The sequence below is a fragment of the Pyrgilauda ruficollis genome, unplaced genomic scaffold (assembly GCF_017590135.1).
Source record: "Pyrgilauda ruficollis isolate IOZ18807 unplaced genomic scaffold, ASM1759013v1 scaffold54, whole genome shotgun sequence".
In the NCBI taxonomy this organism is placed as follows: domain Eukaryota; kingdom Metazoa; phylum Chordata; class Aves; order Passeriformes; family Passeridae; genus Pyrgilauda; species Pyrgilauda ruficollis.
The window spans coordinates 9,012,018-9,038,745 of NW_024527044.1; the positions used below are offsets into that span (position 1 = coordinate 9,012,018).

General features: G+C 46.8%; 1 protein-coding gene across 1 annotated transcript in view; it reads left to right on the forward strand.

Annotated features, from left to right (window-relative positions):
- ELP3 (elongator acetyltransferase complex subunit 3) overlaps positions 1-26,728 on the forward strand; it is an 80,740-nt gene that overhangs the window by 17,503 nt on the left and 36,509 nt on the right. Inside the window, exons 9-11 of the mRNA XM_041480853.1 lie at positions 18,350-18,500; positions 18,671-18,852; positions 21,817-21,943. Of these exons, the coding sequence (XP_041336787.1) occupies positions 18,350-18,500; positions 18,671-18,852; positions 21,817-21,943 (460 nt within the window). The remainder of the gene's footprint in view (positions 1-18,349; positions 18,501-18,670; positions 18,853-21,816; positions 21,944-26,728) is intronic.

Here is a 26,728-nt window from a genome sequence, read left to right on the forward strand (position 1 = left end):
CCGGCACAGAATTCCCAGAGAATTTGTGGCTGTCTCTGGATCCCTGGAAGTATCCAAGGCCATGTTGGAGCAGCTTGGGGTGGGGGAAGGTGTGAGGGTTGGAACTGGATGAGCTTTAAGGTCCTTTCCCACCCAAACCATTCCATGATTCTGTGATTCTGAAGGTTCAGCAACGCCTGAATTTGCTTTTCAATATCGAGGAACAAACCTGCTTTTTAGAAATGGTGCTTTATAAAGTTGTAGTCTGTTCTAAACTACCCAAATAAGAGTTTTGGACTTTTTCTGGGAGACAGGTTCCTGTAGGGCAGTCTGGGCTTGCTGGTGCTGCATTTTAACCAAAATTCAGCCTTTTTGCTCGGCTTTTAGGACACTGAAATCTGTGGGGTAGCAAAGGAGCACGTTGAGCCTGTGCCTGTATTCCACTGACCCCGGAGTGAGAAATCCTCCTGGCCAGAGGTCAGAGCAAACCCATTTCACCTCGTGGCTCCTGCAGGCAGCGAAGAAGCCGCCCCGCAATTCCGGAGCTCGTTCCACTAATGTCTCTTAATTGAGCTTCCCGAGCGCTAATTGTGACTCCAGCACAAAACAAGCCAGGCTTTGAGTCACTCTGCAGTGATTCATGCTGGGGCCATCGAGTGGTTGCTGTTCTCCTCTTCTCTACCTTGACCCTCTGCTCCAGGTGATGCTTCCAGAGCAGGCAGCTCCTCACCCTTCATCTGCCACGGCTCACCCCGGGGGCAAATCCATGGAATTTTGGGGAGGAGAGCGATTTAAGGAGCTCAATCTCTGCCTGGGGGGAATGGGAAATTAAAAATTGCCGGTGTTTGACAGTCAGCTCCCACCCCTCGCCCTGCCATAATGAGTGGGTGCAGTGACAGGGAGGCTCTTGAAGCTCCAAATTGCCGGGTTCAGCTCTGATTCCAGCAGCAATTTTGGGATGTGGGGACTCGCCGGCCCCGTGTCCCCTCCCGTGCCTGGCTCCTGGCAGGAGGAGGGGGATGGCAGGAGGCGGCAGCATTGGAAATTGCCGTGGCTGGATCCATCCGAGCTTGTCTGTCAAATCCCTCCGGACATCCAGCGGGCCAGGCAGGAGATAAGTGGCTGTTGTTTTAGTGCCAGATCGTTTACAGCAGAAAATCTGCCTAAATTCCCTTTTGTTCGCAGAGATTTGCAGCCTAGCTCCTAATAATTCTGGAAAAACAGGCAGATTTTCTTTGTTTCCAAGCTTTGGCTATGGTAAGGCACTGGCACAGATTTCCCAGGGAGGTTGTGGTTCCTCATCCCTGGAAGTGTCCAAGACCGGATTGGAGCAACCTGGGGTAGTGGAAGGTGTTGAGGTTGGAATGGGATGAGCTTTAAGATCCCTTCCCACCCAAACCATTCTATTTTTACCATTAAAAACTGTTTATCACTGAGTGTTTATCCCTGAATGCCTTCATAAGTCTTGCAGAATCTAGGGAATTTTACCCCAAAGCTGTCTGGCCTTTGTTGCTGCTGATTTCCTGCTGCATTTTCCAACTTCTAACTGCTGGAGTCGATGTTATTTGGAAGCTCTCTGAGTAAAAAGTCATTTCATCAGATCCTAATCTCGTGGTGGGGAGCTTTCCATCTTCTTTCCTTCCTCAGCCATGGAATGGGATTGCTTATCCCGTTATCAGCCCTATTACTGCTCCTCCTGCGTGGGAAGTATTCCAGTTTGGAATGGAACACATGAGGAAGCCAAACCCACATGTTTTTGGCCGTGTGTGGTTGTGGGTTTCCCAGTGGGGATGCTGGAACCAAACCCATCTTCCTCCAAGGATTCCGAGGTGTTTCCTCAGGAATTGGAGCCACCCCAAAATTAGCAATATTTGTAAATCCACCTTTTATCCCGTGCTGCTGGAAACGGCATCAGCCTTAGCGGTCATGACATTGTCAGAGCTAAATAATGAATTTCCCTGCTTTTTCCTGTAGGTTTTCAGCAAATTACTGCTGAACACCTGCCAGAGGGAATACTTTGCTCCTTCTTGCTGCCCCGCCGCTGCGCCTGTGTAATTTGGCAAAGCACAACAAGTTCTCCAGTGACCCGCACTAAAATGTTAATGGTGGGGTGGGATCCGAGCGGCCAGCTGGGCTTGGTGGCTGGAGATGGAGCTTTATCCGGGGCCTGGCCACCTGTGTGAGTTTGAACCTGGCCTGGTGGTGACGATACGGTTTTAATTCCAATTGTGCCGGTGATCCAGAGGTAATGTCACAGACAGAACGGGGTGCTGTGCGCCAATAACATTTTTGGGTTAATTCCCTCATTATTCACGCCATCCCCGGGTTAATCCCCTCCTCGTTTACACCACCCTGCAGCTTGCAGGAGCGCTGGCTGTTGCATTCTGATTTTCCAAGCAGGCACAAACTCAGCCATTACCGATTTCCCCGAGCTGCAGAAGGATGAGAGCGATCCGAAGCGATCATCCCATGCCCTGCAGCGCTGACAGGGGACCCGCACTCCCCTTTTCCAGCAGAGATTGCTTTGCAGCCCGGATGGAAATGAGCTGGTGAAATAGGGAGATGTGGTTTATGGTTCCCTCAGCTGTGCTCTGCTCGCCTCATTGACGCTGTAAACCCGGAGCCGCCGCCTTTCAACGGCGCTAAATTAATTTGAAAGAAAACTCATTTTCTGGTGACATGGTGGGTGCAATCGGCGTGGAACGAAGGAAAAAATGAGGTTTAATTTTCATACTTTTCCAGGGGGGTGTCGAGCAGGGGTTTTGCTGCGGCTTTGGGGAGCGCTGTGCCAGGCAGAGCTGGGGCTGTTTGGTTTGAAATACGCGTGGCAGCCCCGGGAGCCTGCGCTTTTCATGGCTCACAAGTTTGGGAAGTTGGATGCTCAAAAGCTGGAAATGCGGAGCTGAGGGGGTGCTTGTGCAGCCTTGGTTTGCTCACCCTCTGTCTGGGCCTTGGATTGTGCCACGACCTCGTTTTTTAACTCTCTCTGCACAGCCTTTGCCTGCTTTGTCTCTTGAGACAGTTTGTGCGCCGCTCTGAAAATTCAGAAATCCGTGGGAATTTGTTCCTTGGGTAGAAAAAACCTCCTCTTTTTTCTCAGGCAGCTCTGGGGGATGTGTGGGTTCAGCTGGTGGGTTCAGAGCTCTGCTCAGATGTTCCTGGTGAGCCCTTACAGGAGGTGGAATCGGCTGAGAGGATCCCACCCTTGAGGGCTGGGACAGGAGCAGTTTCCATCTCCACCTCCCATTTCTGGCTCCCTGAGCTCGTGCCAATCCTTGCTTTATGGAAAATGCTCCTGTGTCTTGCAGAGTTTGGTTCCATTCTCTTTTCCAGACCACGGAATCATGGAATAATTAAGTTTAGAAAGGATCTTTAAGGTCATCAAGTCCAGCAGCACTGAACCACGTCCCCACAGTGCCACATCCATGGTTTTGAGCACTTCCAGGCATGGTGACTCCACCACTGCCCTGGGCAGCTTGTTCCAACCCTTCTAGGGATGGAATTATTCCTGATATCCGATCTAAAGCACCCCTGGCACAGCTTGGGGCCGTTCCCTGTCGTCCTGTCACTTGTTCCTTTGGGAGGAGAGGCCAGCACCCACAATCTCTGCTTTTCCCCACCTCTGGGAGCACACGGGGGATCTTTGGCTGTCTCCTCTCTGTGTATTTCTGACTAAAATCCAGCTTGTGCTGTTTGGGGGGGTTTTAGCCATGACAGGGAATATTTCACCTCAGCCCATCCCGGGAAGTTGCTCCTGGGGACAGCACATCGTCCCTGGAGCCGTGAGGGATGGCTGTGCCCAGGGATGATGCAGCTCTGAGCGACTGCAGCAGCTAAAAGCTGAAATCATTTTCCAAACAATGACTCAACCACCATTAAAAGTTGAGTAAAACCATAAAATCGCCTTGGCCAGGCCCTTAGAGCTCATCTCCTTCCAGCCCCGTGCCCTGGAGGAGGAGCTGTGGGCACCTCGGAGCTCTCCAGGAGGGAGCAGAGGGAGCTGGGCCAGAGGCACCACGAGTTCCTGGAGCTGCTGCAGCAAACCCAGGAGCTTTTTTTGTGAGGATTTGCACATTTTTCACTTTTTGGAGCGCGGTCTGTATAGGTGAGGGACTTGCTTTGGCAAGAGCTGGAGATGAGCTCTCCACGGCTCTCCACTGGCAGTTCTGGCTGATGGCTGCTTTTTATTAGCTTTCTTTATGATTTTATGGATACAATTCCTTCGTTTCCTCAAAGCAGCAATCAAGCTGTTTTCCTTCCTCGAGCTAAATGTTTTCTCTGACGGAGTCAGACGGGGACGAGCTCAGTGTCATTTCAGAGGTGGATAAAGAAACTCAAAAGCAAAGGAGCTGGGCTGGACACTTTCATTTGTGCAGCAGCACTTTGAGGGCATTGAGTTGGTGGTGTTTTTCCTCAGGAGCAGCTGAGAAGTGGTTGTTTTTAAGAATATGCAACTTTCCTTAGGCCGCAGTGAGTCGATATCTGAGCTGAAATTGGAGCTGGGTTTTTTCACTCCGTGTCAGTCTCACCCAGCGCCGTCTCTCTCATCAAGCACAGCAAGAAAAAACTCAAATTTCAGGGCGGATTTAATAAAAGAGGTTGTCGTGTCGTTTCTTCCGTAATTTTAGATGTAAGGATTTTTATTTTTTTTTATCTTTTTCTTCCTGCATCCTTTGTTAGCCCACGCCTGCAACTCAGTATTGACTATTCCCTGGGAAACTTGTCTTTATAGTTATGACCTAATGGTTGATTGTATTGATTTGGCAACAGGCAGCAGAATGGGGGTTGTTTTTTTTCAAGTTTTTCCTGAAGTAATTGCACGGCAAAGATGAGAAAAATCAAGGGTAAATCTTGGGCATCTCCTCATGGAAGTTTTCCACCAGGCTGTGCAGGCTGAGGTGTGTCACTGTGGTGAAAAGCTGGCAAAGCCGGGGGAAAGGAGACCAAAATGAAATATTGACGTAATGCTGGCCAGACCTCCTGCTTTTCACTCCCTGAAAGGAGATGCTTAAAGCAAAGAGACACTCGTGAGTCTTCATCCTGGATTACTGCACAGAAATTACTCCTTGGATTGCTCTTCCCTGGCAGGGGGGAGGCCCTGGCACAGTTTCCCCACAGGAGCTGAGGCTGCCTCATCCCTAAAAGTGTTCCAGGCCAGGCCAGGAGGAACCTGGGACCGTGGAAGGTGTCCCTGCCCATGGCAGGGTGAGCTTTAAGGTCCCTTCCAACCCAGACTGCTCTGCGATTGTGTGATTCTGTGAAATCCCCAAATTGTTCCTGAGAAAGGCATTTGGTTCTTTCTGAAACACCAGGGCTCCAAACATCTCCAATTTTCTCTCTTTGTGCTGAGCATCGCTTTGTTCCCAGCTTTCCTTCTGCATCACAGCCAAAACTGGTTTGGGAAATCGTCCTGCTTGCGTTGTTGTCCCTCACAAATGGGATTTTTCCCAGTTCAGCGTGGGCTTGGTAGCCTGGCAGGGCTGGTCATTATTTTTAAAAAGAAATCAGTTTAGAAGTGCTTGGGACAGGGGTGGGTGCTGGGCTTGGCACTGCTGGTTGGGCTTAAAGGGCTTTTCCAAGCTTAAAGAGTTCACAGTTCTGTGATTCTGGATTGGGAAGGAGCTGCAGGTTGGCACAGGAAACATCACCCTCACCTATAGCAGGTCCAGATCTTCAGAGGGCTTCAGACTTCTGGTTCTCTGAACCATTCCTTCCCTTTTTATGGCTTTGTCACATCTTTCAGGATGACTTTTTGGCTTCTTTTCTTTGCGTGTCATTGCCAAGTGCTGCTAGTGGGAGTTCATGGAAATGGGAAATCTGTGGGAGCACCCTGGGAGCAAGGACAGGAGCTTTGGGATGTCTGGTTGAAACCATCCCATGCTTTCATGCCTGATCTCTTTGTCCAAGCTGGGATGATCAGTGGTGTGCTGGATTTCCCATATCTAAGATGAATTGTTGGGTTTTTTCTCTGACATTCACATATTGATCTGAGATTTCAACTCTCTGGCTCGTGGTGAAGCAAAGCGTGAGCCCTCCTCACCTGATAAATTGAACATGGGACATTTTACAAGCACTCCGTGTGTTTTCCTCTTCCAGACATAATGCAAAATGCGTTTAGCTGATGTGTCAGGGCTCGTTTGTATTTATCAGGACAAGATTTTGTTTTGTTCAGCTGCAAAAACCCCAGAGCACCTCCCTCTTTACGTAGATGGAGTACAGAGAGGTTCTTGTTCCCATCGTGTGGCAGATGAATTCCTGCCCTCTGGCTACCAGAAACGCTTTCAACAACACATTGGGGTTGTAGCTTTCTCTGAAGCATTTGACAAATCTCAGTGACTTTGCCTGGATTTCTAAAAACCCTTCACCGGATTGCAGGAACAAGAGTGGAGGTTTTGCATGCAGGAATGACTGGGAGGTATTAAGAGATGGATTAAATGATCAATTAACACAGCAGAGGGAGGTCATTAGTGGTGTCCCTGTGCTGGAACAGGTTGTTTTGACCTGTTGTGAAAGGGCAGGAGAAAATAATTTTAGATATAAAGCATTGTTTATAAAAGAGATTTTTCCTTTTTTTTTTTTTTTTTTTTTTTTTTTTTTTTTTTTTTTTTTCCTACATAATAACGATCTCCAAGTTGGCTGATGCCACTCAGGAATAAGATTTTAAAGTTTTAGTTGATAACTGTGAGAAACACAGCCCTGGTGCTTGGTGTTAGTTAAAAAACCAGCTCAGTGTGAGGAATTACAGTGATGGGAATAGAGAGAAAACTGGGAAATGGTGTCGTGGAGCTGCCTTGTTCACAGCTTGAACCTTGCTCATTTCTTCCCTTTAAAAACCAGGGAGGAGGAAAATGATGCTGTGGAAGCAGGGAAAAGATATTTGAGAGAGATATAATAGAGATTTATGAGGTCCTGGGTGGCACAGAGAAAAGAAGGATAAATGTTTATTTTCTCTGACACAACAAGAACTGTTGGTGAAATGGGAATTAAATCCAAAGGAATAATTTCCATGTTCAGGCTGAGAGTGACCAAACACAATTCTTGGGAAAAATATCCAGTGGGAACTGCCTGATCCTGAAGGATACCACAAGCACTAAAAAACTCAGGGAGTGCAATTCCAGACTCAGGTCTCTCTAAATTTCAGTGTGAGGAATCTGGGACCTCGTGTTGCTGCTGGGAAAAACATGAAGCCATCATTTCCAAACTGTAACTTGGCTCTGCTCACTGGGAAGAGCAGAGAGCTCACATAAGGGAGGAGGAGATAAGCACTGCTTTGCCTAAATTAGCCTTGTTTGGGTTTTTTTTTCCCCCCCTCTAAACATTTATTCTTTTCATGGGGGTGGGTAAAATAAAAGAGGTCGCAACTCAGCTCCTGTTCCAGCCACGCATTTTCCTTGTTGGAAATATTTCACTCCAGCATATGTTAATTAATCCTGGTGTTTGCAGTTACAGCTGGCTAATAATTTGTTGCTGAAAAAAAACAACAAAACTTCTCTAAATTGCTGTTGCCGTGAACTTGATGGATGGGAGCTCAGAAAACACCGCAGGCTCGAAAAACCCAGCAGTGTGAGGTCTTGTCAGGGTTTTTTTCTGTTCAATGTTCTTTTATTTTTTTTTCTGGGTTTTTTTTTGTTTTGTTTTGCTTCCTGAGCTAAGACAGGACCTGCTTGGATGTGTCTGAGAGCAGGCAGTGATTATGGCTTTTGGGATAATTACGCATTTATCAGCCCAGCATGGCAGGAGCGGAGCGTGGCTCCGGCCTGCTTGTCAGGAGTGGCAGGATCCCTCCAGACCTTGCCCAGAGGTCCTTGATGGAAGCTGTGAGGGAAATAAAAATAAACCAAACCACTCTTCCCTCTCCAGCAGCCTCTATTTCTGCTCCTCGTTACAGCCAGGCGGTTAATTAGTCCATGCAAACATCCTGCTTGGATCAGGCCTGAAGTGTCTCTGAACTGAGCCACTTATGTTCAAACTGGGCCTTTTTTCCAAGGATTTTCAGTGGTAGAGCCATTCCTTGGAGTTAAAACTTGGTAAAGACATGAAAAAAGAGAGTAAACAAGTGGGGGTTTTTTACCTCAGAACGGATTGGGCCTGAAGAGTGTCTGAACTGAGCCACAGAATGGATTAGGCCTGACGTGTGTCTGAACTGTGCCACCTGTGCTCATGCTGGACCTTTTTTCCGTGGGTTTTTGGGTGGCAGAGCCGTTCCTTGGGTTGAAATGTGGTAAAAATACTGAGAAAGACAAAATAACTCATGTGTTGTAGGGTTTTTACCTCAGAATGGATGAGGCCTGAAGTGTCTGTGAACTGAGCCACTTATGTTCAAACTGGGCCTTTTTTCCAAGGATTTTCAGTGGTAGAGCCATTCCATGGGGTTAAAACTTGATAAAGACATGAAAAAAGAGAGTAAACAAGTGGGGTTTTTTTTACCTCAGAACGGATTGGGCCTGAAGAGTGTCTGAACTGAGCCACTTGTGCTTTTGCTGGGCCTTTTTTCCAGGGGTTTTTTGGTGGCAGAGCCATTTCTTGGGGTTAAAATGTAGTGAAAATACTGAGAAATGGGAGAAAACAGGTGTGCTCTAGGTTTTTTTCCTCAGAATGATTAGGCCTGAAGTGTGTCTCATCTGAGCCACTTGGGCTTCTGCTGTGCCTTTTCTTCTTAGGAGGGATTTTGGGTGGTGCTGCAACTCCTTGGGGGTTAAAACGTGGTAAAAACACTGAGAAAGATAAGTAAACGGGGGTGTTTGATGGGTTAAAACGTGGTAAAAATGTTGTGAAAGAGAAGCAAACCCCGTGTGTTGTAGGGTTTTTGCCTCAGAATGGATCGGGCCTGAAGTGTGTCTGAACTGTACCAGTTGTGCTTGTGCTGTGCCTTTTCTTCTTGGGAGGGTTTTTGGGTGGCAGAGCCGTTCCTTGGGTTGAAATGTGGTAAAAATACTGAGAAAGACAAAATAACTCATGTGTTGTAGGGTTTTTACCTCAGAATGGATGAGGCCTGAAGTGTCTGTGAACTGAGCCACTTATGTTCAAACTGGGCCTTTTTTCCAAGGATTTTCAGTGGTAGAGCCATTCCATGGGGTTAAAACTTGGTAAAGACATGAAAAAAGAGAGTAAACAAGTGGGGGTTTTTTACCTCAGAACGGATTGGGCCTGAAGAGTGTCTGAACTGAGCCACTTCCACTCATGTTTTGCCTTTTTTCCGTGGGTTTTTTGGTGGCAGAGCCATTTCTTGGGGTTAAAATGTGGTGAAAATACTGAGAAATGGGAGAAAGCAGGTGTGCTCTAGGTTTTTTTCCTCAGAATGATTAGGCCTGAAGTGTGTCTCATCTGAGCCACTTGGGCTTCTGCTGTGCCTTTTCTTCTTAGGAGGGATTTTGGGTGGTGCTGCAACTCCTTGGGGGTTAAAACGTGGTAAAAACACTGAGAAAGATAAGTAAACGGGGGTGTTTGATGGGTTAAAACGTGGTAAAAATGTTGTGAAAGAGAAGCAAACCCCGTGTGTTGTAGGGTTTTTGCCTCAGAATGGATCGGGCCTGAAGTGTGTCTGAACTGTACCAGTTGTGCTTGTGCTGTGCCTTTTCTTCTTGAAAGGGATTTTGGGTGGCAGAGCCGTTCCTTGGGGGTTAAAATGCAGTAAAAATACTGAGAAAGAGAAAATAACTGCTGTGTTTTAGGTTTTTTACCTCAGAATGGATGAGGCCTGAAGTGTGTCTGAACTGTACCAGTTGTGCTTGAGCTGTGCCTTTTCTTCTTGAAAGGGATTTGGGTGGCAGAGCCGTTCCTTGGGGGTTAAAATGCAGTAAAAATACTGAGAAAGAGAAAATAACTGCTGTGTTTTAGGTTTTTTACCTCAGAATGGATGAGGCCTGAAGAGTGTGTGAACTGAGCCGCTTCCACTCATGTTTTGTCTTTTTTCCGTGGGTTTTTGGGTGGTAGAGCCATTTCTTGGGGTTAAAATGTGGTGAGAATACTGAGAAAGAGAAGGAAATGGGTGTGGTTTATGGGTTAAAATGTGGTAAAAACATTGTGAAAGAGAAGAAAATGGGCGTGTTTTAGGTTTTTTACCTCAGAATGGATCAGGTTTGAAGTATCTTTTAACTGAGCCACTTGTGCTCATTCTCTGCCTTTTCTTCTTGGGAGGGATTTTTGGTAGCAGAGCCAGTTCCATGGGGGTTAAAATGTGATAAAAACATTGAGAAAGAGAAAATAACTGCTGTGTTTTAGGTTTTTTACCTCAGAATGGATTAGGCCTGATGGGTCTCTGAACTGAGCCACTTCCACTCATGTTTTGCCTTTTTTTCCGTGGGATTTTAGGCGGCAGAGCCATTCCTTGGAGTTAAAATGTGGTAAAAACATTGAGAAAGAGTAGAAAACTGGTGTGTTTTAGTGTTTTTAGCTCAGAAAGAATCCCATTGTGTATTTTAAACCAAGTGACACAGCAGGAGGAAGCAGAATTATCTGTTGGTGGCATCTCATGAAGGAAAAAAAGTTGTTCTCCCTTATCTTTTAGGAGGCATAGATGCCATTACCTTATCAGAAGTGGAAAATGGTGTTTTAGTCAATAAATGGATGTATTTTTAGTAACTTTTTTCAGGATTTGAAAGCTTGAACCTTGGCTGCTAAGAAACCAAACTGCTCTATCGTAGTCCTGGTGCTGGTGATAAAGAAAGCACTGAAATGTTGTAATAAAAATGTTGTAATAAAAAGGGAGCAGCATAAAGTCAAATAATTGGCATTTGAGCTTTCAGAAATGCCTGCTCTGGGCAATCATCAAACCTGCAGCTTTTGAAACATGTCAGCTGAGTAAGATGCCACCTGCTTTGTCAGAATATTCCCTGATTCTGGGTTTATTCACAGGGAATTGTGGCTGCTGAATGAATTCTTGCTGGCTGTGTTTCACAGGCTGCCCTGTGATAAAGCAGAGTTGGTAAAGATCAAGATCAAGGAGGTAATTTAAGTAATGGCTGAGGATGTGTTAGATGAGATCCTCGTGGGTTATAGTGACAGTTTTTCCTTCAGAAACCTGTGGGGTCATTTTGGGGCTTAATTCTACATTTGTGGATGTCACTGAGCATTGTCACTGTGTGACACCCAGGCCTGTGCTGCTGCTGCTCAAGGGCACCAAAAATTTATTTATGACATGTTAAATCTGTTTGAGGTGCTGGATCTTCCCAATCTTTGCTCTTCCCCAAGTTAAGACCAGGAACTTTCCTGGCCCAGGACTCATTTGGTCGCTGATTAAAATTCTTGATTTTTCTCACCCAACCCTCCAAACATTCCAGTCTTTCCACAGGACTCTGAGGGTCTTTTCTAAGGACATTTCTGTCCTCCAAGGACATGGAGGGGCTGCAGCATGCCCAGGGAAGGGTTTGGAGTCCCAGGAGCGGCAGAGGGAGCTGGGAAAGGGGCTCAGCCTGGAGAAAAGGAGGCTCCAGAGGGAATTTTCCTCTCTGGAATTCCCTGACAGGAGGTGACAGCCAGGTGGTATCAGGATTTCTCCCAGGGAACAGGGTCAGGATGAGAGGAAATGGCCTCAAGCTGTGCCAGGAGAGGTTCAGGTTGGATATTGGGAACAATTCCTGCCGGGAAGGCTGCTCAGGGCAGGGGTGGAATCCCCATTCCTAGAGGGATTTAAAATCCCTGTGGGTGTGGCACTTGGGGACACAGATCAGTGGTGGCCTTGGCCGTGCTGGGGGGTGGTTGGACTCCATGATCCTGGAGGTCTTTTCAAACTGAAATAATTAAGTTTGCAAATATTTGCAGGTTTGTTTTTGTCTGTGTTTTTTGTTGGGATAGGCCAAGGGAGGATGAGCAGCTTTCCCTGCCCAGCTGCGACCACTCACTGTGCAGGATTTGGGTTTGGAGCACCACTTTTTGTGGTGGGAATTGGAATCCAGTCCATTACCAACAGCAGTAATATGAACACCCCTATAATTTATTCCATCTTTGCTTTCAGGAATCGCAAAATCCTGGAATGGTTTGGGCAGGAAGGGGCCTTAAAGCCCACCCTGTTCCACCCCCTGCCGTGGCCAGGGACACCTTCCACTGGGCCAGGGGGATGCCCAGCCTGGCCTTGGACACTTCCAGGGCTGGAGTATGCTGGAATGTCCTGCAGACAATCTTTTGGTGTGGCTGAGTTGGTTTAGATCCTTCTTTGCAATTTTTCGGGGTGGCTGAGTTGGTTTAGATCCTTCTTTCCAATTTTTTTAGGGTGGCTGTGTTGGTTTAGATCCTTCTTTGCAATTTTTTGGGGTGGCTGTGTTGGTTTAGATCCTTCTTTCCAGTTTTTTGGGGTGGATAGGTTGGTTTAGATCCTTCTTTCCAATTTTTTGGGGTGGCTGTGTTGGATCCTTCTTTCCTAAACATTTTCTGATGATCGCTTCGCTTCTACCTTTGAGCCTCTTCTTCTTGCAGCTTCTGCTGCTTCCTGCACCTCTTCCTCCTCTTTTTTTTTTGCCTTTTTCTTTTCCCTGCTTCTCCAAAAATCAGTAGACCAGAGAGGAAGGTTGAAGGTGTGACATTCTCAGTGTGAGCCCACCTGTGCTGCTGCCAGAGTCGGAGCTCTGCTCTCCTCCGGTGCCGCCTGGCTCCCGGCCATCCCCATCCCGGCTGGGGATTTGGGATTTGGGAAGCTGCCCCGGCCGGGCTGTGAATAATTGAGTCTTTGATCTTCAGGACTCTCAGCTGACGAGGCTTTTGTCTGGAGAGCAGAGTTTAATGGAGAGGCTTTGTTAACAGAGCTGTTCCGTGCCAGAGCTGCGCTGTTTTTTCTCTGCGGGAGAAAGTGTTCGAGACCCCGGGTCTGGTGGAGGAGTAGCTGCCTTGTAGATCTGAAAAAAACGAGTTTATTTAAGAGGCCAGTTCTGATTTAAAGGTCTGTTTAATGCAGCAGCGTTCCCTGCAAATTCACTCAAAAGATTTGCCAGTGATTAAAATTAATTATCTCACCTTTATTTCTCCCCATTTCAGACAGTGCTGTAATCACTGACTTCACAAAATCTGTCTGCACAAATCTTTTTAAGGCTTCTGTGGATCTTAATTTGCATGACTTGGCAGCTGCCTCATTTGCATAATGAACCTCTGTGGTCAGCCTATTATTAAAATTGCCCCTCTCTCATCTCGTGCTGTTCTCTTGTCTCAATTCCTGATTATTCCTGGGATGATGCGGGGGATCCTCAGCAGTGCCCTGCTACAAACACCAAATTATTCTGTATTCCAGGGAAGGAGGAGAAATATTCCAAGGGGTTTGTTGGTGCTTTAGAAGGTAAAATTCATCTCCTGTGGAGCCAGGCTGGGAGAGCTGGGAATGTTCACGTGGAGAAGGATCCAGGGAATCCTTGGAGCCCCTTCCTGAGACTAAAGGGGATCCAGGGGAGCTGGCATTTGGGAAAAGGATGGAGGGCCAGGAGCCAGGGAATGGATTCCCCTGGGAAAGGGGAGCTTGGGGTGGGATTTGGGAAGGAATTCCTGGCCAGAAAATCCCTGGATCCCTGGCAGTGTCCAAGGAAAGTCTGGAGCACCCTGGGATAACAGGTCTTGGTGTTGGAATGGGATGGGATTGAAGGTCTCTTCCCACCCAAGCCAGGGTGGGATGGGATTTCAGGATTCCAGGATTCCATGGGATGGGAAGGCAGCAGAGAAGATGGAACCCCAGGCTGCAGGAATTGCTTTTCCAGCAAGTTGGACCCTGCAGTTTGGAATAGCAGAAAAATTCCATGTCCACAGAAGGGGCTGGAATAGGAGGAGCTTGAAGGACCCTGAAGGAGGGGAGGGAAGAATTCCCACCCCAAATCCTTCCTTTCCTGACCTTTTCCCAGCACAGGGATGAAGCAAGGAGGGAGAAGTGGGATTTGCACAGGGAGAAGCTCCTCTCCAAATTTTGGGAAAAATCCCCACATAGCAGGGAAAGGGGAGCTTGGGGTGGGACTTCCTGGCAGGGCTGGAATTCCCAGAGAATCCCTGGCAGTGTCCAAGGAAAGATTGGAGCACCCTGGGACTGTGGGAGATGTTTGGGTTGGAATGGGATGGGATTTGAGATCCATGAATCCCACCCAGAGCATTCCAGGATTCTGGAATTCCATGGTCATGGGTGGGGCTCTGAGCTCAGGTCCCTCGAATCTCTCAGGCTTTTCTCTGTCCGGTCACTCAAGTTCAATCAGTAATTCTTCATCAGGTCTTGACCTTCTGTGTCTGGCTATCCTGAAGTCCCTCCCTTCGGAGTTCCCTGTGTTCCCTTTCCAGATTTTCCTGCTTGGAAAGAGGCAATTCCCTCTTCCATCACCACAGAATTCCTGCAGGATCTGTGGTGTGAGCTCTGTTGTTTTCAAAGATCCCTTGCTGGCAAATCCATCGTGTCCACCACCACCATAAATCCCCTGGATCCTGTTCCTGGGCTCCCAGGGATGGGCACAAACACGGAATATCCCTGAAATCCTGCAGGGGATCTGTCCCAGAGCAGATGTCAGACACCAGAAAAGAGCCCAGCACAACGTTTCACCCATTCCACGGATTTCCAAAGCGGAAAATGATTGTCACTGACCCCGACGGTTTCTAATGGCATTCTGCTGTTTGTGCCCCTGGGCTTGTGTTTAAAATCGTGTTCAAATCCTCATTTCTCAGGGCTGGCAGCAGCCATCCATCCCAGAGCTGGGATTTATCCCTGTAAATCCACGTCCCGTGGTAAACCGCAACAGGACGGAAAAAAACATCCAGCAGTTTTTCTAGGAACGGGGCAGGATTCTATTCTGAGCAGCACCAGAAATCTCTGGAAAAAAAAAATATTTTGGGTTGAAGTCACAGAATCATGAGCTTTCTGTATGATTCAGCAGCCAAATTACCCCTGACTGCATAAATAGTGGGAAATTGGATGGGAATAGGCAAATCATGTCCCAGCTGGATGCGGTTGCGGCGCGGCTGCGGAGCTGGGCGGCTTTTTTTGGTAGCAGAAGGCCACAAAAAGCTGAGAATAGGGGTGGGAATGATGCAAGAATTCCAATTTGGGAACAGGGATATGGGATCGGAAAAGGATGAGCTTTGAGGGCCCTTCCAACCCAAGCCATCCTGGGATTTTGGGAGTGATTAGTGGACAGGAGGCAGAACTCCTTGGGTCTGACTCCCTGGTTCCTCAATGGCAGCACGACCTAAAATGTAGGAGATTCCTGGAGGGAATTTTGCTGGATTGTTGGCAGAGAGCTGGAGAGGGACAAGTGGGGAATGGCTTCCCACTGGGAAAGGGGAGATTTGGGTGGGATCTTTAGAAGGAGTTCCTGGCTGGGTTGGAATTCCCAGAGAATCCTTGGGAGTGCCCAAGGAAAGGTTGGAGCAGCCTGGGATGGTGGGGTGGGAATGGGGTGGGATTGAAGCTCCATGGATCCCATCCCAAATCATTCCAGGATTCTGGGATCCAGGACACTCAGGATCCATCCCCAGGGATTTTTATGGAATTCCAGGATGGAAAAAGGAAGGGAGACCCTTCCTGGAATCCCAGAATTCCCAGTGATGCCCCTGGATCCCAAAATTTCTTCCCGAAGAGGAGTCGGGATGGGGATGGATCCAGTGCCAGGCTGGGAGAGCTGGGAATGGAGGGAATTCCCTGGGAGAAGGGGAAGAATTCGGGAAGAAATTCCTGGAGTATCCCAGTGTATCCTGGTGATCACAAAAAACTCCAAATCCCTTCAAAAAAGCTCCAAATCCCCACCCAAAAATCCTATTAAAAAAAAATTAGGAAAAAGTTCCTCCCTGTGAGGGTGGGGAGGTCCTGGAATGGAATTCTCAGGGAATTTGTGGCTGCCTGATCCCTGGAAGTGTCCAAGGCCAGCTTGGAGCCACCTGGAATGGTGGAAGGTGCCTGAAATGATCTTTGAGGTCCCTTCCCACCCAAACCATTCTGGAATTTTGGGATTCAAAAGCTTTTTCCCACTGATGAAGGTGTTATTCCAGTTTTCCTATTTTTTTTTTCCTCTGCTGACTGGAAAATCCCTGTCTGTGCTTTCAACTGAGAGATCCTCACAATTTGCTTAAACAACCCCTTCAATCCCTGGTGTAAATCCATATTTTGGAGATGCCCCTGCTCCAGTGTTTCCTGCCCTTCCCAGCTCACCCCCAGCACTGGAAAATGTGGAAATTGAATACAAAACAGGGTCAGATTGATTTTTTAAAATTATTTTTAATAAAATACCAAATGTAATTTAGTTGTATAATGCAGCTTTGTGCTGGGTAATAATACCCAGTTCAGCTTTTATGGTTCACTCTGTGATAATTCCCTCCAGAAAATGGCAGGTTATGTAAATCCACTAAAGCTTTTAATTCGTGTCCACTTCTGATATTTCTTGTGTTTGGCTTCTAAGCCAATAAAATCCCTGCCTTTGGTGTCAGGTTTTGAATGAAATAGATTTTCCTTTTGCAAAGAGGAGAAAATGTTGAATATCCAAATGAACCTTTTGAATTCAAGAGCGGAGAAAAAACACCAAAAAAAAAAAAAATCAAATTTCTCTTTCTTTCTTCTGGAAACGAAGGTGATTTAATTATTTTTATCTCCCCTCTGTATTTCCACCCTGATTTTTGGTGTTAATAGGAGCAGGTACCCTTTGTCCCGAGTTATCTAAAGACTTTTTTTTTTTTTTTTTGAACTCTTTCGCTCCAATTTCTCTCTCTCTCTCTTAATTTTTGCAAATCACGTCTTGCAAAGTGGGTGTTTGGGAGTCTGCTGTTAATGAATCACACTTTGGCAATGTTTTCCCTGACGTGATAAACAATTGGTGCTCTTGGGCTGTCAGATTAGTGAGCCACAAACTTGGAAATGTTTCACGTAGTTTTTATTGTTGTTTTTTTTTTTTAAAAAACGCTTCTTTTGACAGCTTGTCCCCCAAATATCTCTGTATTCATATAGATCTGAACAGTTTGAAGGGAGTTCATATTTTTTTAATGAGTCTGAACCCACTTGGGGATTTTTTTTTTGCTGGTTTTTTTTTTGAAGTTTGAAGGATTTTGATCGGGGTTTTTTTTTTTAGTGGGGTGGAATTGTGTTTGGTGCTGCTCTGAGAGCTTTATTTCCATTCAAAAATTTCCAGCAGTGTGATGATGAATCTTTCCAGACTCCTAATAAAGACCTGAACTTAGTCATCCTTTCAATTTGGGTGTGCAGGTATGGGAATAACATCCCTCTCTTCCTCAAGGTGTCCCCTTTTCCAGCAGCATTTCCTATTAACACCCAAAAATCATCATTTGGGGCCATTAAAGAGACTGATATCCCCATCAATATCCTGCTTTGGGACTTAGCCAGCGTTTCTCTGCAGTTCCAAAGGAAGTTTCTCCTCTTCCTGCTGTAAATTTGTGCTCCTGGGCTGAGGTTTTGGTACAAAACCACCTCAAAGTTCAGGAAAAAAGCTGCAGGGAGTTGATTCCCCCGTGAAGAGGAATTTCCTCCTCGCTGGTGATGGTGGGGATCGATGATTTCTCTTTGTGAATTTCAGTTTGGGTTCTTTTTTTTCCCTTTTTTCCCTCTCTCACAGGTCAGTGACTTCCCATTTGTCATCAGGAGTGGGGTTTTTTTACCAGCTGGAGTAATTAGTCTTCGTTAGACCTCCACTGATAAAGGGCACAAAAGGAGAAAAAAAGTCCAGAAAACATTTTGGTTTTGTCAGATTCCTTCAGTGAGGTTGGGAACTGCTCAGTCCCAAAGGGATTTGTGGGATTTTTCATGGATATCCTTGTGGATCCCCTCCAGGCTGCCACAGTTCTTCATGACCCAAAACAACCCCCAGACTGTATTAATTACAACCCCAATTAATTAACACAACCCAGATTGCATTAATGTGTATTTTTGTGCATCGTTTCACCCGCGGATCGCCAAAACACCGCAGGAAATTTAACCTTTAATCCTTAAAAACCCTCACCTGGAAGATGCCAGAAACCCTTCCCCAGTTCACTTAAAACCCAAAACTGGTGGGTTTTAACCAGAAATGGGACTTTTCCATGCAGGAGAGGAGTAAAGGTTAAATTTTAACCTTTCATCCTTAAAAACCCTCACCTGGAAGATGCCAGAAACCCTTCCCCAGTTCACTTAAAACCCAAAACTGGTGGGTTTTACCCAAGGATGGGATTTTTCCCTGCAGAAGAGGAGTAAATGTTAAAATTTAACCTTTAACCCTTAAAAGGATGCCAGAAAATCTCCCCAAGTTCACTTAAAACCCAAAACTGGTAGACTTTACCCAAAGATGGGATTTTTCCATGCAGGTACTCAGAGAGGAATAAATGTTAAATTTTACCCTTTAATCCTTAAAAACCCTCACCTGGAAGGTGCCAGAAACCCTTCCCCAGTTCACTTAAAGCCCGGAAGTGGTGTGTTTGAGCAGAAATGTGATTTTCCCTGCAGGTACTCGGAGAGGAGCCTGACCAAGTGCGTGGGGATCACCATCGAGACGCGGCCGGACTATTGCCTGCGGCCCCACCTCAGCGCCATGCTGGCCTACGGCTGCACCCGCCTTAAAAACCCTCACCTGGAAGATGCCAGAAACCCTTCCCCAGTTCACTTAAAACCCAAAACTGGTGGATTTTAACCAGAAATGGGACTTTTCCATGCAGGAGAGGAGTAAAGGTTAAATTTTAACCTTTCATCCTTAAAAACCCTCACCTGGAAGATGCCAGAAACCCTTCCCCAGTTCACTTAAAGCCCGGAAGTGGTGTGTTTGAGCAGAAATGTGATTTTCCCTGCAGGTACTCGGAGAGGAGCCTGACCAAGTGCGTGGGGATCACCATCGAGACGCGGCCGGACTATTGCCTGCGGCCCCACCTCAGCGCCATGCTGGCCTACGGCTGCACCCGCCTGGAGATCGGCGTGCAGAGCGTCTACGAGGACGTGGCCAGGGACACCAACAGGTCAGGGACACCGTCCCAGGGACACCAACAGCTCAGGGACACCACCCCGGGTCAGGGACATCATTCCAGGGACACCTACAGCTCAGGGACACCATCCCATCTGGCCAGGGACACCAACAGGTCAGGGACACCACCCTGGGTCAGGGACATCATCCCAGGGACACCAACAGCTCAGGGACACCACCCCGGATCAGGGACACCAACAGCTCAGGGACACCAACAGGTCGGGGACACCGTCCCAGGGACACCAACAGCTCAGAGGGACATCATCCCAGGGACACCAACAGCTCAGGGACACCACCCCGGATCAGGGACACCAACAGCTCAGGGACACCAACAGCTCAGGGACACCAACAGGTCAGGGACACCGTCCCAGGGACACCAACAGCTCAGGGACAGCACCCCAGGTCAGGAACATCATTCCAGGGACACGGCCCCGGGTCAGGGACACCATCCCAGGGACACCAGCAGCTCAGGGACACCAAGCGGCTCAGGGACATCATTCCAGGGACATCAGCAGCTCAGGGACACCACCCCGGGTCAGGGACATCATTCCAGGGACACCAACAGGTCAGGGACTCCATCCTGGCTGGCCAGGGACATCATTCCAGGGACACCTACAGGTCAGGGACACCATCCCAGGGACTCCATCCCAGCTGGCCTGGGACACCAGCAGGTCAGGGACACCATCCTGGCTGGCCAGGGACACCATTCCAGTTCAGGGACATCATTCCAGGTCAGGGACACCATTCCAGGGACACCAACAGCTCAGGAGCACCATTCCAGCTGGCCAGGGACACCATTCCAGTTCAGGGACACCATTCCAGGTCAGGGACGCCATCCTGGCTGGCCAAGGACACCATTCCAGGGAATCCCAACAGGTCAAGGACACGATCCCAGGTCAGGGACACCATCCCAGGGAATCCCAGCAGGTCAGGGACACCATCCCAGGGAGTCCCAGTTGCCCTGTCTGGGATGGACCTCCATCCCAGCCCTTCCATCTCACAGGTTGATCTTCCCTCTGGAAAAAGCTCCAAGGATTCCCTGGATCCTTCCCTTCTCCATTGGGCATTCCCAGCTCTCCCAGCCTGGCACTGGATCCATCCCCACCACAGCTCCTCCCTGGGAAGGAATTTCAGGAATTCCCTGGGAAGTGGGGACTCCAGGAAGGATCACCCTTCCCTTTTCCATCCCCAAAAATTCCATAAAAATCCCTGGGGATGGATCCTGAGTGTCCTGGATCCCAGAATCCTGGAGTGGTTTGGGAAGGGATCCATGGACCTTCATTCCCATCCCAGGGACACTTCCCACCATCCCAGGGTGATCCAAATCCACCCTGGGACACTCCCAGAGCTCCAAGGATCTGTAGGAATTCTATCCCAGCCTGGAATTCCTTCCCAAATCCCACCCCAAGCTCCCCTTTCCCAGGGGAATCCATTCCCTGGCTCCTGGCCCTCCATCCTTTTCCCAAATTCCAGCTCTCCTGGAGCCCCTTGAGGCTCAGGAAGGGGCTCCAAGGATTCCCTGGATCCTTCTGGAACCCTTCAGCTCCGGTTTCCTTGGCTAATTCCCACTGCTCAGAGAATATTGGAACATTTCATTTATTTCCCTGTCAAAATGAATTAACCCCAGCAGCTTCCCAGCCTCCTTCGTGCCCTTTCGTAGGCAAAAATGGAATTTTGTGGATTGCATTCCTCAGCAGGAAAAAATGGAATTGTGATGTTTTAGTTGGGACTCAGATCCTTTTCTTTTGTTGTACATTGGTTTTTTGATATGTTTGTTTTTTCCCTTTTTTTTTAATGTATCTTTTCTTTCCCTTTTATGCACTTTTTTTTGATGTATCATTCTTCCCTCTGTTTCACTCTTTCATTTTTCATTTTTTCCATTTTTAAATGTTTCCATTCTTCCCCTGTATTATCCTCCTCTTTTTGTTTTTATTTATTCATTCTCTGCCTGTGTTTCACACTCTTTATTTCATTGTCTCCCTCCTTCCCCTGCATTGTCCACCTCATTTTTTTTATTTACTCATTCTCTCCCTGTGCTGAGCACCTCTTTTCCTAATGGCACCATCACTAAATTGAATTTTGGGAGGTAGCACATGGCCCAGGGAAACCCTGCAGCTCCTGTAAATATAAATCCCAATTCACAACGCTTTTTGGGGTGTGATTTTTGGGGTGTTTTCCACCTTTTTCCCTCTTCCAGGTGCCTTTTTGGGACAGGAGAGGTGACACTGGCCAGGAGAAATTCCCCAAAGTCATTCCAGGCACACAGAATCCTTAGGGATTGGAAAAAAAACCACATTTCCAGGAGGAAATATAATTCATTCCTTGTCATTTTGACCGAAAAAACCTTTGTGCTCTGTAGGAAAATGTGAGATATTTTCTTCACCCCACCCCCCAAACAAACCAATCTCTATTTATTTATTTATTTCAAGCCTGATAATTGCCAGAACTGTGGGACATTTGGTCTTTTTTGGGCTCCAAATCCCCCTGGGCTACTGCAGATCCGGGGTTTGGGTTGGTGTCACTGTGGCAGAACATGGAACCCTCCTGAAATCCCAAAATCTGGGGAGGTTCACATTTCTCCAGAAGGGATTTTGGGGGGATTGTCAGCTTGGCTGCTTTTCCTCATTCCCATCCCTTCTCCTTTCCTGCTGTTTTTCTTGTTGTTTTTATGTATTTATGTTTTTAGTCCCCTTTTTTCCTGAGGGACACCAACCTGGATTTCCAGACTGGATTCCAGCAGCTCTCCCAAATTTCTCTCTGTGTCTGGAACCTTGGGGCTGCTCCTTTCCCGCAGAATTAACAATTTCAATACTCATCAAACCCCTTTTAGGCTCACTTTTACCTCCAGCCACGCCCCAAACTCAGCCTCCCAAGGGGGATAATCCCAGCTGAGCACACGAATGGCTTTTCCTGCTTTTCCTGCCTTCTCCTGACCCTTTTTCCCTCTCTCCCCACCCAGGGGTCACACGGTGAAGGCTGTGTGTGAGTCCTTCCACCTGGCCAAGGACGCTGGCTTCAAGGTGGTGGCACACATGATGCCAGACCTGCCCAACATGGGGCTGGACAGGGACATGGACCAGTTTTTTGTGAGTATTCCTTTAAAAAAAAAAACAAAAAAAAATCAATTCTCACTTTTTTCCCCATGGAAAACTTCCTGCTCGGTTACCAGATTTGTTTCTAAAAGGCAAACAATTTAAAAATCTTTTTTTTTAAAAAAAAAAGGTGAAAAAAAAAGAAAGAGATTTGTTGAACTACTTCATCCAGAAAATTATATCCCTGTCTCATGCAAGCCTGAGTCACTGGGGTCCCTGTGGAAAACAGCTCTTCCCGTATTTACTGAGGCTCCTGCTTTTTTCCAAGGTGGTTTTCCCTCTTGGATTTAGAGTAGGACACAATTCCAAGATAAAAAGATCCTCTCTGGAAGGTAATTAATTGCAAATTAATTGCAAAATTAGAGCGTGTGTGTGTTATAAAGCATTTTGGCTCGGCGCTGTTCAATTTCTTTGTCAGTGATGTAGAAGGAAATATAAAATTATTCCTGGGGAAAATTGGAATGAGAGGAATAAAGAGCAAATGGTGAGCAGTGCAATGATTTAACCACTTTGGTAGATTTTCAGGTTGTGTAGTTTGGTTTTTTTTTTCTGAGTCAGAATTGGGTGGTTTTTTTGGTTTTTTTTTTTTTTTTTTAAATAGTGCAGAAATTGGAGTCGTGATGGAGGAATCCCAGGGGAAGGTTGGGCTGGGTGCTGTCTGGAACTAAAAAATATCAGTGTAATGAAAGATATTGATTAGAAATACAGGCAGAAAGCAAAAAAAGCACTTCTGGGAAAAAAAAAAAACCACCCTGGAAAATGCAGCTGTACAGGGCAGGAAGGGAATCCTGAAACCTGGGGTAGGAACCTTTTTTGAGAGATTTTATGCAGAATTCCTTGAGTTTTTCCTGAATAAAATGTCTTGGTTCTTTGGCCAAGGTGAGAGACTGGAAGTGATGAGCACAAAATTCCAAATTCCTACTCCAGTAATTATTTATTATTTATATTATTTATATTCATAATCCTGCTCCTGGATGATTTTTTTACCGTCCTCTGGGAAGTAGAGTGTGGACATGACAAGGAATTTTCATGGAATTCTTTTGATGCAGAACCCAGCAAAACGTTGAATCCTTCTTCGCTCAACATCTCATGGAATTGCAGTTGGAGTTCTGTGGGATTGGGCTGGAATTTGTGGTGGAAAAATGGGAATAATGACCAAAAAAAAATGGAAAGACCCAACCCTGGGCAGGTTCAAACAAAGAGGAGACCAAAATCTGGGGTGGAAAACTCAGGAGGGAGGAATTACTTCGCTTTTTTTGTAATTAATTTATTAATAATTATCCTTTGCTGCTTATTGGTGATGAGTGGTTAAAGGATTTCTGCTCCTGGAATTGCTCCTGATTCACTGCAGGAAATTTGGGAATCTCTTGGGAAGGTTGAATTTCTGGGCTCTGAGGGGAAGGGTGGTGCCATCCTGGCTTCCATCCTTGCATTAATGACAATTTCCCCAGAAACTGGGGAGGCAGGAGGTGAAGTTTTTGGATTTGGGAGACGAGGATGAGGCTGGAATTGGGAGAGGAGGAATTAAAATAAAGGTGGGGAGAAGAGTTGAGGATAGAAAAGGAACAGAAGGAAAAAAGGCCATTTACCCCTTTCTTGTCCTCATTTAAATGCTTCATAATTCATTTTTTAAAGTAAATCCAGAGAATAAAATACCAAATCAAATTTATTGATTTGTTTCCCAGAGCCCTGGTGAACATAACAAAAATATCCAGATAAATTCCTAAAATTCCTTCATTCCCAAGGATTCAGTCTCTGTTTCCTGCCTTAAAATTTTATATTCTCCTTTTGAGTTGATGAAACTCCAAAAACTCAAAAACTCTTTACGTGTAATGCTGTGTAAATGTCAGTCCAGGCTGGTGAATTTTTAAACATTTCTTCTTCTGCATAAAAATAACGGGGAACCAAGTGAAGGCATCTCCTTAAAATCCCAAAATCTTGGAATGGTTTGGGTTGGGATTCATGGACCTTCAGTCCCATCCCAGGGATGCTTCCCACAATCCCAGGGACCTCCAACTTTTCCTTGGACACTCCCAGGGATTCTTTGGGAATTCCAGCCCAGGTAGGAATTCCTTCCCAAATTCCTCCCCTTTCCCAGGGAATTCCCTCCATTCCCAGCTCTCCCAGCCTGGCATTGGATCCATCCCCATCCTGACTCCTCGCTGGGAAGGAATTTTGGGATCCAGGGGCTTCACTGGGAATTTTGAGACTCCAGGAAGGGTCTCCCTTCCCTTTTCCATCCTGGAATTCCATAAAAATCCCTGGGGATGGATCCTGAGTGTCCTGGATCCCAGAATCCTGGAATGGTTGGGATGGGATCCATGGAGTTTCAATCCCATCCTATTCCAATCCCACCATCCCAACCAAACTGCTCCAACCTTTCCTTGGACACTCCCAGGAATTCTCTGGGAATTCCATCCCAGCCTCTCTCCACCCTCCCAGCCAGGAATTCTTTCTGAAGATCCCACCCCAAATCTCCTCTTTCCCAGTGGAAGCCATTCCCTGTGTCCTGTCCCTCCATCCCTCGTCCCCAGTCCCTCTCCAGCTAAATCTCCCGTTTCCCAGTGGGAAGCCATTCCCTGTGTCCTGTCCCTCCATCCCTCGTCCCCAGTCCCTCTCCAGCTCTCCTGAAGCCCCTTTAGGCTCTGGAAAAGGCTCTGAGCTCTCCCTGGATCTTCCCTTCTCCACATGAACACCCCCAGCTCAATCCAATTCTTTCTCTTTTTGGGACAACAAACCCATGGCTTTCCAGGGATCTTCGCAAACCTTTGATTTTTGAGGTCGTTCTGATTAACTTTGGACAAAATAATTCCATTTTTTGCGAGCCCTCCTCCCCCCCAGCCACTCCCCAGCTCGGCAGAAGGTCGGACACAAAGGACCCCGCTTGACTTTAGAAGTTCTGAGCACCTTCAGCACCAGTTGAAACAACAACAATAAATCCAGGGGCTTCTCCTGGGAGGGGAATAACTGCTGATGGTGCTGACCTTGGCCAGAAAAACGCCGGGTGCTTCTTCAAGCCGGGCAGGTAATTACAGCTCCGGGAGGAACGTCCCCTCCGTCCCTGCCGACCTATCGATTCCCCAGCAGCTTCTCCTGCTGCTCCCAGCTCCCAGCAGCCACCCTGGCAGGCTTCTCCCAGCTCTGCGTGCGAGCAGCAGCTGGTTTTATTCATAATAATTCAAAATATTGTGATAGGTAAGGGCGGATGTGTGTTGGCTGTGTTTTTTATTTTAATTATTTTTGCACTGAGCAGTCGTCGATTTTATCCCTGTGGGTTTCATCCCTGTGGGTTTCATCCCTGTGGATTCCATCCCTGGAAGTGTTCCAGGCCAGGTTGGACAGGGCTTGGAGCAAGCTGGGATTGTGCAGAGTGTCCCTGCCCATAGGAATGGAATGAGCTTTAAGGTCTCTTCCAACCCAAATAATTCTGGGATTCTCCCAATTCCACGGTATTTCACAGAAAGTGCTTTTTCCCTGCCTCCACTGCAAAATTCCGGTTCTGTTTCTCACTCCGATCCCGTGTCCCACTTCCACTGTGCTTTTTCTTCCCTCTTCCCCCTGCTTTTTGATCTTTTTATATCCTTGGAGGATTTCCTTCCTCCTCCAGGTCTTTCCCACCCCATTCCACACACAGGGAAAACGCCACAGGGCAGCAAGGAACGCTCTCCAGAAAACCTCAATGACCACAAACAAAAAAAACTCTCCCAAAACCAGGCAGAGCCCAGCAGAGCCTCACCAGGCAGGTGGTTGGAGAAAATAATTAGAAAAACGGGCAGGATAAATCAAGGACTCAGCGGGAATAATGGAATTGTCAGCGGAGCGGACACCTCATCCCGCAGAACGCCATGAACGCTCGGCTCCACCCCGGAGAGGGATGAGGCTGCTCTGGGGGGGGAAATGCTTGGGAGGATCCATGAATCACATTTGGCAAGCAGAACTTTGGATTGGAGGAAAAAAAATTTTTTAAAAAAACCAAAAAACCCCAAAATTTTAGGAAGCTGGAGAATTCCCGAGGTGTTATTTCCTCGCTCGGTGGAAATAGGAGAATCACAGATTTGGCTGCTCTGGGGTGAATATTCCTAGAAATGCTTAAAAATATGTATATACTGTTATTTATAATGTATATTATACAATAATATATATTTATACATTATAAATAACAGCTTTATTAATGGGGAAAATATTGTCCTGTCTGCCTTTATTTTATTTTTATTTTACGCTCTTCCTCCTGGCTCTGAGCCCACCTCAAACAGACCCCTCAGAGGTGAAATAAATCTGGGGAAAAAGGAAAAGCAGGGAAGAGAGGCAGAAAATTGGGAGTTTGGAGTGTCACAGGAGCTCCTGTGGCTCTGGGATCAGGTGGATGCTGCCCAGAACCATCAGATGGAAAAAAGTTCTTTTTTCCCTTGAGGAAGTCCTCTGTGTGTGTCCATCTAAAATCTCAGATAAAGGAAATAAATAAATAAATAATACTTATGGTATAAATAAATAAATATTTAAATAAATAGTAAAAGATAAAGTAAAAAATAAATTAGTTTATGAGGGCAAAAACACAGGCAGGGCCATTTCATGAGGACAGTTACTTAGCTAAGGAGATTTTTTGATTCCCATCTGCAGAGCCGCTCCTGTGTTCTTTAAATAAAACACAATCACTGAATGAGTTCAGCCTGAAAATTCCTTCTCTTAGTCATGTGTCAAGATGGGATTTTTATATATATATATTTTTTTTTTTTTTTTTTTCTGGAGGAATGGCAAAATAAGCAATTTCCCAGAAATGAG